Source organism: Sapajus apella, unplaced genomic scaffold (assembly GCF_009761245.1).
Source record: "Sapajus apella isolate SASKATOON/1434 unplaced genomic scaffold, GSC_monkey_1.0 scaffold8, whole genome shotgun sequence".
In the NCBI taxonomy this organism is placed as follows: Eukaryota; Metazoa; Chordata; class Mammalia; order Primates; family Cebidae; genus Sapajus; species Sapajus apella.
The window spans coordinates 38,336,207-38,352,174 of record NW_022436948.1 but is presented as its reverse complement, the minus strand read 5'-3'; the positions used below and the strand labels follow the sequence as shown (position 1 = coordinate 38,352,174).

General features: G+C 33.2%; 1 protein-coding gene across 3 annotated transcripts in view; it reads right to left on the bottom strand.

Annotated features, from left to right (window-relative positions):
• Positions 1-15,968, bottom strand: part of CADM2 (cell adhesion molecule 2) — a 1,064,920-nt gene that overhangs the window by 311,914 nt on the left and 737,038 nt on the right. For 2 of the 3 annotated variants that reach the window (XM_032276649.1, XM_032276647.1), the window contains exon 2: positions 5,570-5,596. The exons of the other annotated variant lie outside the window; for it this stretch is intronic. In XM_032276649.1, coding sequence (XP_032132540.1) covers positions 5,570-5,596 — 27 coding nt within the window. The remainder of the gene's footprint in view (positions 1-5,569; positions 5,597-15,968) is intronic. 3 annotated transcript variants of the gene reach the window in all.

Sequence of the window (15,968 nt, the reverse complement as noted above, 5' to 3'; positions counted from 1 at the left end):
CAGGTACATACTACCATGCCCAGCTTTTTTTTTTTTTTTTTTTTTTTGTATTTTTAGTAGAGACAGGGTTTCACCATGATGGCCAGACTAATCTTGAACTCCTGACCTCAGGTGATCCATCTGCCTCAGCGTCTCAAAGTGCTGGGATTACAGGCATAAGCCACTCCACTCAGCCCACTTTTTAAATTAAAATATAAACATAGCTTAAACAAAAGGAGTTAAGCAATCTTTTCAAAAGAAATTACATTATGGCCTCATTACTCATTTTCACGAATAGTAAAAGCAGGATATTTCTGCATTTTAAGTATTATATAAGCCTCTCTTTGTCATAATTTTCTCAAACGTTTGGTTTCATTTTGGGTTGAAATAATTTAATAATATTATTTATTCACTTTGTTTTTTAATATTAATGGTGAGGAAAGAAAAATAACACATACCTAGTAGGTGATTTACATCTGATACTACATTTTAATCTTTTAATGAATATAAACATATAAATGCCATTATGAAGATGAAATATAGTGAAACTTACAGAAAAGTTTTAGTTTTAGGACTGACCTTGCACTACATGTTTTTGTGTTTGTTCATTTTTTACCACAGATATAATTTAAATTGTGATAGTGATTACAGTAATAACAGTAATAGGTAAAATTTGCTAAGTGCTCACTATGTGCCTTTCCCTATGTCAATTCTTGTCTGTGCTTTATCCAGTAAAATTGTCACAGCAACCAAATGTTGTGTGAAGTTTAATTGTCCAGGTGCTCAAATCTACTAGTTGCAAAATAAAGATTGAACCTATTCCTGTCTGTCTACAAAATGGAAGTCTTAATATAAAACATATACTATATAATACAAATTAAAATGTAGGCACCTGAGTTAAGATAAAATCTCAAAATAGTTTTAAGACATGTCTCAACTTCAACATTTTACATACCTTTTAATTCACCTCCAAAAATTATAATGCGATGGGTAGCCTGATATTCCAAATGTCATATTTTGGCTTTATAGCAGATTTCTAATATTCTCATATGAATAAATCATTTATTTGATAATATTATGCATGACTATTACTTAATAAACCCAGCAAATTGAAATATTGATTCTCCTTTGAACCATATGTATCTCAATTTAGATAGCTAAGGGCTCTGCATTATCTTAATTCTTAAGCAAAGTTAGAATAATTATGTTAATTTTTATTTGAGCACTGAATAATGATTATATGATTGTTGAGATTTGACATTCACTTTGAAAATAATAGTTAAAAGCTGGCATTCTAGAAATAGCATAAAAGCATAGTTGCCAAATTCTGAATAAAAAAGCCCCCAAATCAGGATTAAAGACTAAAAGTATTTTTATTTTTCTGGCTTAAAGCTATTTAAAAATTTGTAACATTTTAGAACAATCATTATATTACATTTAGTCTATTTTTATAAATTCATGACAGAGTGAAATGAAATTATTTTATACAAAGAAATTTTAAGATTATTCTAAAGTACCTTTTTCCTCTAAGTGGCAAAGCATTGATGATCTTGCTAAAATTCAGCATGACATATAAATGTAGGATAGATTATAGTGTATTGAAAGTTGAATCAGGAGACAACTTAGAGACTGCTTCAAGGAAGCTCTGAAGAATTAATTTTTTGGTGTTGTTTTGTTTGTTTTTTGAGACAGAGTCTCCTTCTGTCTGTCACCCAGGATGGAGTGCAGTGGTGCAGTCTCAGCTCACTGCAGGCTCTGCCTCCTGAGGTTCAGAGATTCTCCTGCCTCATCCTCCAAGTAGCTGGGATTATAGGGACCAGTCACCACACCTGGCTAATTTTTGTATTTTTAGTAGAGATGGAGTTTCACCATGTTGACCAAGCTGGTCTCCAATTCCTGACCTCAAGTGATCCACCTGCCTTGGCCTCCCAAAGTGCTGGGATTACAGGCATGAGCCACTGCACCCATCCAGGAATGAGAGATTTGAAGAATAATAATCCATGCAAATGACACTATAGGGATAAAATTAAGACAATTTGATAATTGATTGGATGTGATGGCCATTAAGAAAGAGAAGTTAAAGATGTTTCCAATCTTTTAAGCTTAGAAAATTGGACTAATATTCATGTCATGAGAACATATAGTAAACCCAGAGGGTTCTTAGTTACAAAATAAGTGAATAAATAAAAATATCATCTTCTAATATTAAAGTGGAAATATTCAGAAGAGTGATGAAAATATCAGATAAAAGCTTAGTAGTAAAATCAAGTTCAGAAAAGTGATATCAAAATTAACTAAGAAACTCTTAGAAAGAAAACATTTATACTAACTATTTCTCTTACGATTCTAAGCAAGAGAAACGTATCTGGAAATTTATATTAAAAGAGACCAGTGTCATAAGCCAAAGAGCAAAGATACAATAGAGCCTTAGCAACATGTTACAACAAAAGGCTTGTACACCAGCAGAGTACTCTCTCAGTCTTTCACTCTTCAAACAGTCCTCCCACCTTCTTGTGTCATTTCTCAAGCTTACTTCCTTTTATTAAGGCTACATAAAAAATTATGCATGAAGAGTAACATAGCTGATCAACCATCTCTGCTTCTTTCTCATACCTCCTTGACTTTTCCCTCTTTCTCTCTACCCTCTTCCCTGTTCTACGTTTTCAGAGAAGCAACTGGACTGGGTCATTTATGTTCATCTTGACAGGCAACAATGGTAAGAGAGGTTGGTTGCGGGTACACAATTACACAGAAAATGGCCACATCCTTTATTATGCAGGAAGTGAAGTTTATCTCTCAAAGGCAGTGTGGAAAGCTAAACCTACACTGCAATAGTTGATCATTTCAAGAATCAAAGAAATCCTGAATGAAACCTATATTTCAGAACAAGATATAAATGGAGAGAGAAAAAAAGAGGCAAAGAGAAGCTTTAAAAAATGAAGTATGTACAGTGCCACTGAAATCAAAGGAAATGTAAAATCAAAAGAGATAATATATGTTCACCAGGAAAACAACAGCAATATGAGGATTGAAAAACCACCATTGGATTTGGCTTTTGGAGAATAATTAGTGATCTTTAGAATAACAGTTTCTGCAGAAATAAAGAGCTAGTTGCTACATTATTTGATAAAATTAGGATATATTATGTTTAGGCTACTGCTCTCAAACCCTGGTATAGTAACTCACATTAAAAAAAGGAGGAGTAATTTCCTATGCTATTGCTAATGATTTCTGACTGACTCTCAGTGAACTCTGTTTTAGCCTAAATAACCACAAATTATTGTTTTAAGAGTGTTTACAAATCTGACTGGGAACTTGATGTCAAATGGGCCAGTATATGGTTTCTGGAAATGAATTCATTACTCCTTACAAAAAAATCAGAATGCATTCCTCTCTCCAATATTTCAGAATCTTTCCACATTTGCATGATTCCATAAGGATAAATAAATGAGATATAATCCTCTTTCAAACTTCTCTCAGTCGCTGGTAAGTACTTTTTCTGGACCAGGAGAAATGAACTATTCTGAAGCAACCATCTGCTCTTATATTATCTTGGGTTTTATTTTCCTCTCATCCACATTTTTCTTTTCTGTTTGAAGACCATTTGCCTTCATATAGAAAATTGACCAAAAAGAAAATCACTGAGTAATCATTTCTATTATCTCTCCATAATATGCATATTTCTTCAGCAATGGTTAGGAATAAAATTTCAGTTTCCATTTGAGGCACAATTAATTTTTGAAAGTGTCATTGCTTGCCTTGTATATGCAAAATTATAAGCATGGGGAAAACTATGTGCTAAGCCCCCCTGCAGGCTAGTATCCAAGAAGAAAGGGGAGAGTTGAATAAAATGGCTAAGTGTGGAACACTAGGGATGGAAGTGTGGAAGACACTAAATTAGATACAGAAATATGCTTGCATTATAAAATTCTGGCCAGCTTCAGTCCTGAAATGACCTGAGAGATACCTGTAATATAATTTATGATTATAATCCTCCAGTGATGAAATGGCTTTTTCATATTTAATACTTAGCAGCCTGTATATTATAATTCAAATTATTTTCCATTGTTTTGGAAAGTAATTGATTACTAGAGGTTTTATGTGAGCATATACTGTAATGACTCATAATCACTCCATTGTCTATTGTATCATCTTCAAATTTATTTTTCTCTATTTTCTTATAAAAGTACAAGGTTTCATTCAAGAGATTTTCTCACTATACTAAAGTTGACTGTATTCATTATTGTTTTCAGACCTTTAGTTACACTTACTTTTTTTTTAATATACTGCTTTTTCTCTATGTATATCCTATTCATTCTTCAAGAACCACTTCAAGCTCCACCTACTATGTAAAGTGTTCTCCAGTGATTCCAGTGCCGATATGCATCTCCTCTGGTTCCCCTCACTCATATACTGTACACTAGAGCTGGAATAGTTTGTGTAGTTTTTAATTCCTCATTTCTAAAACTACATTTCTAACCCTTTTATTATATACACATATTAGGCTTATATATTTTATATGTGTTTCATTATCAGATAATGTCTCAGATGCTCTGTGAATGTATTCATTTTGTTCACAGCCAGGCAGAAAATTACTGTGGCAAGGATTGGCTGATTTTTCTACCAAATTTACTGGAAAAAGAAACAAGTCTAGCTGAGCTATAAGAAAGGTGACAATAAATTTGCCATCTCATCTTTTACATATTTTACATTCTATAAACAAATGCATTGCTAGGACAATATTAATTATACAATAAAGGATTGACCTTAAAAATCGGGAGCAGTGATTTCAAAGACAGGCATATGTCATAGTATTAAAGCTAGCTGTAAAACTAGAACCTGGAACTGAAAGAGAAAAAAAATTGTGTTTTTGCTACTTAAGAAGCAAAAGCATAAAAGATTTTTAGGTATATAAGATTGCTCTAAAGAGAATGAAATTGAAATACATAAAAGATAGATCTATGATACAGTATCATACATACATTTGAATTTTTCAAACCCATAAAAATTGGGACACATGGAGCCAAAAGTATTTTTCCTTCCAAGAAGATATGTTCAGGATTGGACATGTGCATCCTCTATCATGAAAATACATTTTCAGGTTTCTAGCAAAGTCAAACTTAATGCAAGTCAAAAATGAAAACAAATTATAAATAGAAAACTGTAGCTTATAATATTCAGTTTTTAGAAGATTAAATTTTCTTCTTACACAATTCTATAAAACATGCTCAATTTTGAGACTTTCCATCAGTTTTATTTTATGCTGTATTTTTTCCAATTCTCAATTTTCTCATGGAAATTAAGGTCCACATGCAACATGTTAGTGCACAAAAGCACTTGATTCCACTTTGAAATACTTAGGGATAAAGTGGGAAGTGAAACAAGAAAACAAACTCACAAACAACCATGCAAATGTGTCTCAGAAACTGGATAACTGAAATAACTGATATTTGTATTTTAGGAATTTATGAACAATAACTATACACTGAAATAGTATTATTACCAACAGAATTGGCTCTATCAGTTAAGAGAACTGAGAAGACAGAGCTGAAAAATGATGATGAGTCATGCAGAATAAATAGGAGCTCACCTTTAACTTTATTCTTTGAAGCAGCCGCTGGTACCAAGGAAAGGTTGCACAAGAAGAGAACAAACATATTAGATATTAGAGAGATTCTGTAACCAGTAAGAAAGCAGAGATGTTATTGCTATTAAAGTCTGAAGAGTACATTTGAGATTACATGATCAGCAGACTAAGAAAGAAAATGACAATTGTTACATTTCATTAGTGTTATGATTAAGATTCTTGAGTAGGAAAAAGTATGAGCAGACAGGAGCCACGTACTCAAACACTGCAAGTACTATATTCCTTTAATGGAATGTATAATTTTTTAAGTTCTTCTTAACTCTAAATTTTATTTAATAATGAATTAAACTATATGTAGTTTAAGTATATTTAATACTATTTAATAATCAGATTGTAAACCCACAATATTTGAGTAACTTAGAAAAGCAGGTCACTTCCATTATTTTCAGTGCTTGCTAAATGCCAGAGACTGACTTTCCATACGTTTACCAATTAGTAATGACAATTTTGAGAGGTAAGTTTTGTTGTACTTGCCTCATAGATGTGGAAACTGGGACTGAGATAGAAATTACTTGCTGAAAATGACACATCTGGAAAGAAGCAAATTTGGGATTTGATTCTAGGTGTATCTGAATCCAGAATCCGTGCTGTAGAATACTACCTTAAGCTATTGGGATTTAGGGAACTGATTCACTCACTAAATTGCAATAATCAGTTCTACAAAGCCAAATAAAAATTATATGGTTCATTAAACTCCAGCTATTTTGGTACTTGGTTGACCACATAACCACGAGACTAGAAAAGCCTACTATTTTAAATGGCATTATTTCCATTAATAAGTTGAAATATAAGCTGATATCTAGTGATAAACATTGTTTAGGGCAGTAGTAAAGTTAACAAGAAAATTAGAACAGTCCTAAAGGACAGTCCCTTACTCAAAGGAAAACTGGTATTCAAAATGCATAATTAGATAGTTCTAAATACTTTTGAAGTTATATTCTACTTTGATTTACTATGTAAAAATGAAGATTGACAAAAGCAGAGGTGTTTTTTTTGGCTTTTTAAATGATGTTAAGGAGGAAGTAGCCCATCTCCTAATTGGGAAATGTTCAGTCTCTAGTTTCGTGGACTGACCTTTAGTAAAATTTAATATAGATTTTAGATCTAGAAATCATGAACTACACATGAAAACTTTTAATTTCCACTTCATTTTTGCAGGTTTCCTAGAGCATAAATAAAATTAGAAAGTGTATGTACACACAGGATGCTTACAGATAATTTTAGTTTTCATCTATAATCACAAAAACTGCCTTACTATTTGCATGTATCTTCTGCTACTTTAAAATGAACATCCTATTTTTAAAATAATACATATTTTACCAGACAAAAATACCTTAAGTAAAAGCAAAATTATTTCAGAAAATCTGGATTAAGTACTTGACCCATTCAAACTCTTTCATTCCACAGCTTTAAAATGGACATAGAGTGGGAGAATACTAGCAACATTAATGTGAATATATTTTTAAGTAACATAAAATTCAGAGTGTAACTATTAGCTGTTCTTTGATATTTTTACAAATTATGATGCAATAATTCATAAAATTAAAAGCCCATTATTCACTAAAATATCTAATAGCAATTCTTAAGTTTAAAAATTGAATTTCATCAAAAAATCTACATTCCTTTAATGAATGTAATGCTTCAGCTTAGTTGTTGAAGGACAAAATTGATACATATCAAAAATTACAGTTGATAGGGCAAAGTAAACAATATCGCCTCTCCCTTTCCAATGTCAGCATCTGAGATAATCAATGCCAGCAATTTATCAATGTTAAAAAATTAAATTTGCAGTTCTTATAAAAACCTAAAAAATTATTGTGTGCATTTTGTTTCCAGAACAAGACTATACTATACACATTAATTTGCAGTCTTCTTTCTCCACATTTTCCAGGTTAATACATGGAGTGCTAACTGATTCATTTTAATAGTTGCATATGTTTCTGTAGTTTATAGGAAGTATAATACTATTTCCTATTATCAACATATTTGTGGTTTGGGGGCATTTTGTTGTATTTTGGTCTTTTGCTAATAACAGTTTTGGCACACACTTCTTTATGGCATATCTTTTTTGCACTGTAGTTGTGCTTTATTTCTTCAGGACATAAATTTCCTAGTGGTCTTCATATTTCTACTCAGAAACTCCTGGACAAAGATGAAGACTTAAATATTGCAAAGGGAAGGCTTGGAACTATTTAGAGAGAAAGTGTGCAAGTATATTGCATACTCTAAAATAAGAGCTAACTGGAAAAAGCCAAAAAAAAAAAGGAAGAGAAGGAAAACACAGAATCTAATGTTTCAAATAACGAATACACTGCAAATTCTTTATATCTTTAAAACCAAAAATTGGTTTATTTAACTTTACTTATTATTTGTTTTTAATTGGATTCCTTGGTAAAATGTTAGTAGATTTTAAATGAAAATAATTATATGTAATTTTACTTCATTTTTTACTTCTGGTTTTTGTGTATTGTTTTTAATACTACACAAACCTAAATGACTTATTTTTAGATTATGCTAAAATAGTGTTTGTCTCATTTTCAAAGAAAAGATTACAATGCATCAGTAAATTGACTTGTTTATTTGAAGAAAAATTTTGCTTCAAACTCAAATTCATCACTTGAAAAATTTTAACATCAATTCAAAGAAAATATGCCAAAACTTTATAAAGTTTTAGAACAATAATAATTAATTAGCATCTAAATTGTAACAGATACAACCAATTTTAAAACCAATTGTTTTAAAATAATTTCTTATTGGATAAAGCAAATCTTTACATTTATCAGTGGAATGGTGATAAGTTATTCACAATTCTCAAACATTACAGGAGGATAGAGGATTTTATTCTTCGATTAGGGCAGGTACCAACATAAAATGGAAAGAAAAAAAAAATCTTTATGCCTGTTTCTGTGTGTGTTCAGGCAGCTAATAGCAGACTAGGTTAATATAATTGGAAAGAGGCCAGGCTATCAGGCTTGTTAGCCCAATTATAATTCTCTGCATATTCAATAAAAGAAGCCAAGATGACAGCAATACTGCCATAAATGTCATGTTCAATACTTGTAAGATGTTTCCATTGTCAGCATAGTCCAATTATAAGTCAATTGTAAAGTACACATTGCACCACCCCAAGTGACTAAAAATTATCTTAAAAATGCAATTTTAACTGTTTGTAGATAAAACAAAAAGAACAGAATTAAAGATATTTTGATCAGAGAAAAAGTTTAGATATGACATCATTTTTTGTTGTTATATTAAAAGCAGCAACCTGTAACTATAAGATACACAGTTATTCATACTACTGTTTTCAGAGATTATGAATTATAATATAAAAATTGTGAATGGTGACAATTATATTGATTTCACATTATTTTACATACCTGTAATTATGATTTTACATAATTACTTTTGTGAAAAATGTGTATATATATGTGAGCAAAAATTATGTGAATAATAAAATAAGTACCATAGCTATTTATGGAGGAAGGCTGAAGTGTTAATGAATGTTAGTCATTATATTAATAAAGTTTATCTGAAAAAAATTCAATAAAAATAATCATAAAGTACAAATATAATTGATTATGTTACTGTTTTGTTTAATCGGCTTTAAATTAGATACCTGTCTGGCTATTTGGAAGAGGTATATCTGTCTAACTAATATTTTTTCAAAGATTTAAAAAGAATTAAACCACATTTATTAAAATGGAGTTCAGGGACTATCAACGGTGTATGAAGGCATTCTCAGAAGAGATTAGATAAATTTCACATATCTCAACACTGATATAACTAGTCATATTCTTGCTATTCTTTTATTTTTGCTTCTTATTTTAACAATTACTGTCATAACAAAAGGGTCATTCATTTTTAGAGTATTTGCAATACATGGGTAATATAGAGCTTACTGGATTTACCGATGCCTTTAGAAGTGTTTGTTAGAAAGTTATGTATCAATGAAACATTTTGTAAATAGTTAGCAAAGACATTACTGGTATTTACGCAGAGAGAGCTAAAGCACCATGGATTTTTTTTAAGATTATGTAGAATTTTATTGAAATATTTTGATTTGGGTTTTGTATCTTTTATTCTTGCTCCTTAGCAAAAATTTGTAAATGAGGAACCATTTTTTCTTAAAAGAGGAGGCAATAAAGTTAGAGCTTATTTTTTAAAGAGACAGAGATTCCTGATATCTACAACTTTGATGGCAGCAGCAGCCCATGTAGAGCAGCCACTGCATCATGACAGCTGCAGAGAGAAGCTACCCACTCCAGGGCCTCCTCTCTGCTACGAGCAGCAGACATGGGGATAACCACCTGCAGAGAGGAGCTACTCGCTCCAGGGCCTCCTCTCTGCTGAGAGCTGAACATTCAATGTGATGACCTGCCTGCAGAGAAGAGCTATTTACTCCACAGCCTCCTCTCTGCTGAGAGCTGCAGAAGGTGGGAAGACCAGCTGCAGAGAGGAACTACTCACTCTAGGGTCTCCTCTTTGCTGAGAACTGAACACTCAATGTGACAACCTGCCTGCAGACAGGAGCTACCCACTCCAGGACCTCCTCTGAGCTATTGTCACTCAATAAAGCTACTCCTTGACTTGCTCACCCTATACATTTCTGCATACATCATTCATCCTGGGTATAGGACAAGAATTCAGGATCCACCGAACAAGGCTAAAAGAGCTGTAATATAAACAGGCTGAGACATGCTTCTTGCTTGCCACGTTGTCGGCAAAGAGAAGAAAAGAAGATCTGTGGCCCTTCGGGGAGCCAAGACATGGGCGCACCCAGGCCAAGTCTATGACTCCCTCTTTGGGGCCTTGTAGTTCCTAGAGTTTCCAAGCCTCCAAGCACTACCATATTTCCTGGTGCCAGCTGTGGAAGCTGTTTTTGGTACACCTGGTCCAACTACAGCCTCATGGAGAGCTGCTGCTCATGCCAGCACCTGGAGCTGCCCGCCTCACTGCAGCAGCGGGCATGTCTCACTATGTGCAGTGGCTGGACCCATGCTCCCTTACACATTCCTCACCATTCCACACCTCACTCACCCTTGGCAGGCATGATACCCAGGACAGTAGTGTCAGCCGAGTGCAGCCTGCCTGGCCAAGTGAACAAAATGAGCCCAGCAGGCCTGAGCAAAACTCAGGCAAAGGTGCCACTGACTACAGAAATTTCTGATAAGAAAAATGACACATCAAAGATCTAATAACTTCATATTCAGATATATTAGATGTTTCCCTTGTTTCAAATATATCTGCAATAAAGCAAAGCAAACAAAACAAAACATTGCTATTGTCAGACCCTGTGGAATGTAAAGTTTTACTATACCAAAAGTTATTCTTATAGTACACAGTGCAAATTATTAAAATGAAAGAGAATGACATTGCCACTACTTCCTAGAATAAATACAGTGAAAACAATGCAACCAATCATGTAACAAACTGCTTCAGAGAAGAGAAATGCCATTTCGAGACTAGAAAGTGCTTCATGGCAGAAGCAATTGTAATCACCTTTGTAGGTGAATTTACAGCAGAAAAAAAGAAAAAAACACACTTCTGAATACATATATTTTAAAATTTACTGTGTCCAAATATGGTAACCATTAGCTATTATATAACATGATAATGCTAGTCAATAGCAGATGATTTTGATTACTTTATAAAATGATTGAAGAAACACTGATTTGAAAAGGGGACATGCTACTATATCTAATTTATCATATAGCAAATTATTACTGTTTTTCAAGACACAGAAATTAAAATATCTGCTGTATAGGTCTAGATAACCACCTACCTTTCTCCCTCTTTTATTTTTCTTTAATCATCAAAGACAGGGTTAAACACATCTTTTCACCAATCACTTGAAACTTGTTGAAAATAAAATATTTCTTAACTATCACCTAGCATTGTCTAAATACTAGATTTTTTTCTAAGCCTCATTAGAGTTAAAAGACTTGAAAAAGTATGGCTTTAGTTTCTTTCACTATTTCTTTTTTTTTCTTAATAATCACACAAAGGTCATCCTAGGGAAAAAAGTGTGAAAATGATGTTAAAAATGTTTCAGGAATAAATATCTGCTATAGAGATATACTCCAGAGTAACTAAAGATCTGATGGATGGAAATCACTCTTAAATGAAACACTCCAGGTAATAAATAAAGAGGAAATAAAAGAATTAGAAAATCACCATTCTGCAATTTTAGCAAGTACTTATATATAGGCAATAATTACCACTCAGGTAATATCAGTAAAACGGAATTTACCAGATATTATATGCCTCCTGAATGGACACAACACCACATTAGAATTTTTCACAACAATGAAACTGGGATAGCACCATGTCTCTACATTGAACTTCCAAAGTCCAACAAAGTCAGCGAACAAAAAATAGTCAAATGATGGAATGAGTAAAATAAGGAATGTGAGAATTGACACAAAATTCTGCCATTTGGTTCCTTTAGCAAATAAATTTCATGGCAAAAAATACCAGTTAGAAAAGGAACCTAAAAGACACATCAATTAATTGCCACATGTAGGCGACGGTGGATCTTGAGTTGAGCATTAGATACTTCATAGTGTTAGGAAATTATTGTTAATATTTGGATGAGAAAATAATATTGTGACCATTTTTTTAAGTCATGATTTTTTAACAAAATAAAATGCTTATGAAAAACCATTTCATAATAATCTTGGGATGTACAACATTTATTATAGTTTCTTCCTATTTTTTGTATGTGTTTGTTTGAAATTTTTGACAGGAAAAAAATGTTAAAGTGTTTTAAATATTTAATAAAACTCAGATGTATTTGTATTTCAGGTACAGTTGACCCTTGAGCAATACAGATTTGAACTGCGTGAGTCCACTTACATGCAGATTTTCTCCTGCCTTTGCCATCCCTGAGATTGAATAGCCAATCCCTTCTTTTCCTCCTCCTTTTCAGCCTAATCAACACAAAGAGGACGAGGATGTAGATTCTTATAATGAAGAATAGACATATTCTTCATTATAAAAATAATATGAGTATATATGTTCTTCCACCTAATGAAGAGTAGATATATTTTCTCCTCCTTATGATTCTCTTAGTAATGTTTTCCAGTCTCTATCTTACTTTAAGAATATAGTATATTATACATATGCAAAATATATGCGACTCGACTCCTTATGTTATCAGTAAGACTTCCAGTTAACAGCAGGCTATTAGCAGTTAAGTTATTGGGGAGTCAAGAGTTATCCCTGAATTTTCTACTGCACTGCGGAGTCAGTGGCCCTCACCCCATGTTGTTCAAGGGAAAAAAGGGTAAACTGTGTAAGTGTTTCTCAACACATTTTTTCCTGTGATTTAATATGATAATGTATATAAAACACTGCAGTGTCGGCTTCCTATTGATAATTGTATACAACGAGGTCAATTTATCATATGTGTATACAGTATGTGCAACACAAACAGGCACAATGGAAGTAATTTTAGTTATGAAATTCTGCCTTAAAAATATGGAATATCACCAGCCTGTCCAATATAGTGAAACTCTGTCTCTACCAAAAATACAAAAATTAGCTGGATGTTGGTGGTGGGCACCTGTAGTCCCAGCTACATGGGAGGCTGAGACAGGGAAACTGCTTGAACTTGGAGGCAGAGGTTGCAGGGAGTTGAGGTCAGGCCACTGCACTCCAGCCTGGGTGACAGCATGAGACTCTGTCTCAAACAAACAAACAAACAAACAAAACCCATGAAATATCATTAATTGCCACTATAAAATAACCATTTGGTTTCTATAGAGGCGAAACAGAACTTTATTGTAAGCTTTTATCTACTTTATTTGTGTGTATTTTGAGATTTAAGTAATCTATATAATTACTTATTTTCCATTTCCTCACTTTATAAATACTGAATTAATTATACATACCAAAATAACTGTTATTTTGCATTAAGAATTTTTTTCTCTCTATTGTTTCCATGCTTCTAGCACAGATAGTTTATACATAAAATGTTTACCTGATCTTTTTCTTTATGTATTCCTTTTGCTTACAAGAATCTCTTTAAAGTTCATGAGTCAGTACCAATTTTTAAATCTCTTTTTCTTAAGCTATATTTCACAATTTCCTTGTAAGATTATTACTTTTGCCCCAATAGTTACAGAGGGAAGTTTTCAAGCCAAGAATAGTACTTAAAGTCATGCCTCTACAAAAGACTATGTAAGATAAATGCAAACCCTTAGATGTCTCAGCCATTTATTATTATGCGAGCCTAAAGGAAGTACGGGATTAAAAGGTTCTCAATAACTAAAGTACATGGGCAACCTTTGAAGTTACATTTTATGTCTACATTACTAAACCAAAAAGCTGTATTAGAAATACCCTAAAGCTATAACTGGAACATAATAGAGTATTGATGACATTTCATTTCATGTTATTCCCCATATAGTCAATGGCAAATTTTTATGGGTACATATAATATATATATATATTTTAGAATGTGTTACCAATTACATGAACACTATTAGGTGTAAAAAATATTTATTAGCACATCCTTAAAAAACTAACTTCTGGCCGGGCATGGTGGCTCACACCTGTAATCCCAGCATTTTGGGAGGATGAGGCAATCGGATCACCTGGGGTCGGAAGTTCAAGACTAGCATGGCCAACATGGTGAAACCCCATATCTACTGAAAATACAAAGAAAAATTAGCTGGGCGTGGAGGTGGGTGCCTGTAATCCCAGCTACTTGGGAGGCTGAATCAGGAGAATTACTTGAACACGGGAGGCAGAGGTTTCAGTGATCCTAGCTTGTGCCATTGCACTCCAGCCTGGGTGACAACAGCACAATTCTGTCTCAAAAACAAAAACAAACAAACAAAAAACCCACATGATTATCTCAATAGATGCAGAAAAGGCCTTCGATAAAATTCAGCACTCCTTCATGCTAAAAACATTCAATAAACTAAATATTGATGGAACATATCTCAAAAAGTAAAAGCTATTTATGACAAACCCACAGCCAATATTATACTGAATGGGCAAAAGCTGGATGCATTCCCTTGACATCCAGCACCAGAGAAGGATGCCATCTTTCAGCACTCCTATTCAACATAGTAGTGGAAGTTCTGGCCAGGGAAATCAGGGAAGAGAAAGAAATAAAGGGTATTCAAATAGGAAGAGAGGAAGTCAAATTATCTCTGATTGCAGATGACATGATTGTATATTTAGAAAACCTCATTGTCTTAGCCCAAAAACTTCTTAAGCTGATAAGCAACTTCAGCAAACTCTCAGGATACAAAATCAATGTGCAAAAATCACAAGCATTTTTATACACCAATTATAGGCAAACAAAGAGCCAAATCATGACCAAACTCCCATTGACAATTAATACAAAGAGAATAAAATACTTAGGAATAAAACTTAGAAAGGGCTGTGAAGGACCTCTTCAAGAAGAACTGCAAACCACTGCTCAAGGAAATAAGAGTGGACACAAACTAATGGAAAAACATTCCATGCTCATGAATAGGAAGAATCAATATCATGAAATTGGCCATACTGCCCAAAGTAATTTATAGATGTAATGCTATTCCCATCAAGCTACCATTGACTTTCTTCACAGAATTAGAAAAAAACAAAACTACTTTAAATTTCATGTGGAACCAAAAAAGAGGCCATATAGCCAAAACAATCCTAAGCAAAAAGAACAAAGTTGGAGGCATCACACTACCTGTCTTCAAACTATACTACAAGGCTGCAGTAACCAAAAGTGCTTGGTACTGCCACAGAACAGAGGCCTCAGAAATAACACCACGCATCTACTACAATCTGATCTTTTACAAACCTGACAAAAACAAGCAATAGGGAAAGAATTCCCTATTTAATAAGTGGTATTGGGAAAACTGGCTAGCCATATGCAGAAAACTAAAACTGGACCCCTTCCTTCCACCTTATACAAAAATTAACTCAAGATGGATAAAAAATTGGAATGTAAGACCTGAACTCATAAAAACCCTAGAAGAAAACCTAGGGAATACCATTCAGGACAGAGGCCTGGGCAAAGACTTCATGACTAAAACACCAAAAGCAATTGAAACAAAAGCCAAAATTGACAAATAGGATCTAATTAAACTAAAGAGGTTCTGCAAAACAAAAGAAGATATCAGAGTGAAGTTGCAACCTACAGAATGGAATAAAATTTTTGCAATCTATCCATCTGACAAAGGGCTAATATGCAGAATCTACAAGGAACTTAAATTTACAGGGAAAAAAAAAAACAAATCCATCAAAATTGGGCAAAGGATATGAACAGACACTTTCCAAAGAAGACTTTTATGTGGCAAACAAACATGAAGAAAAGCTCATCATCACAGGTCATTGT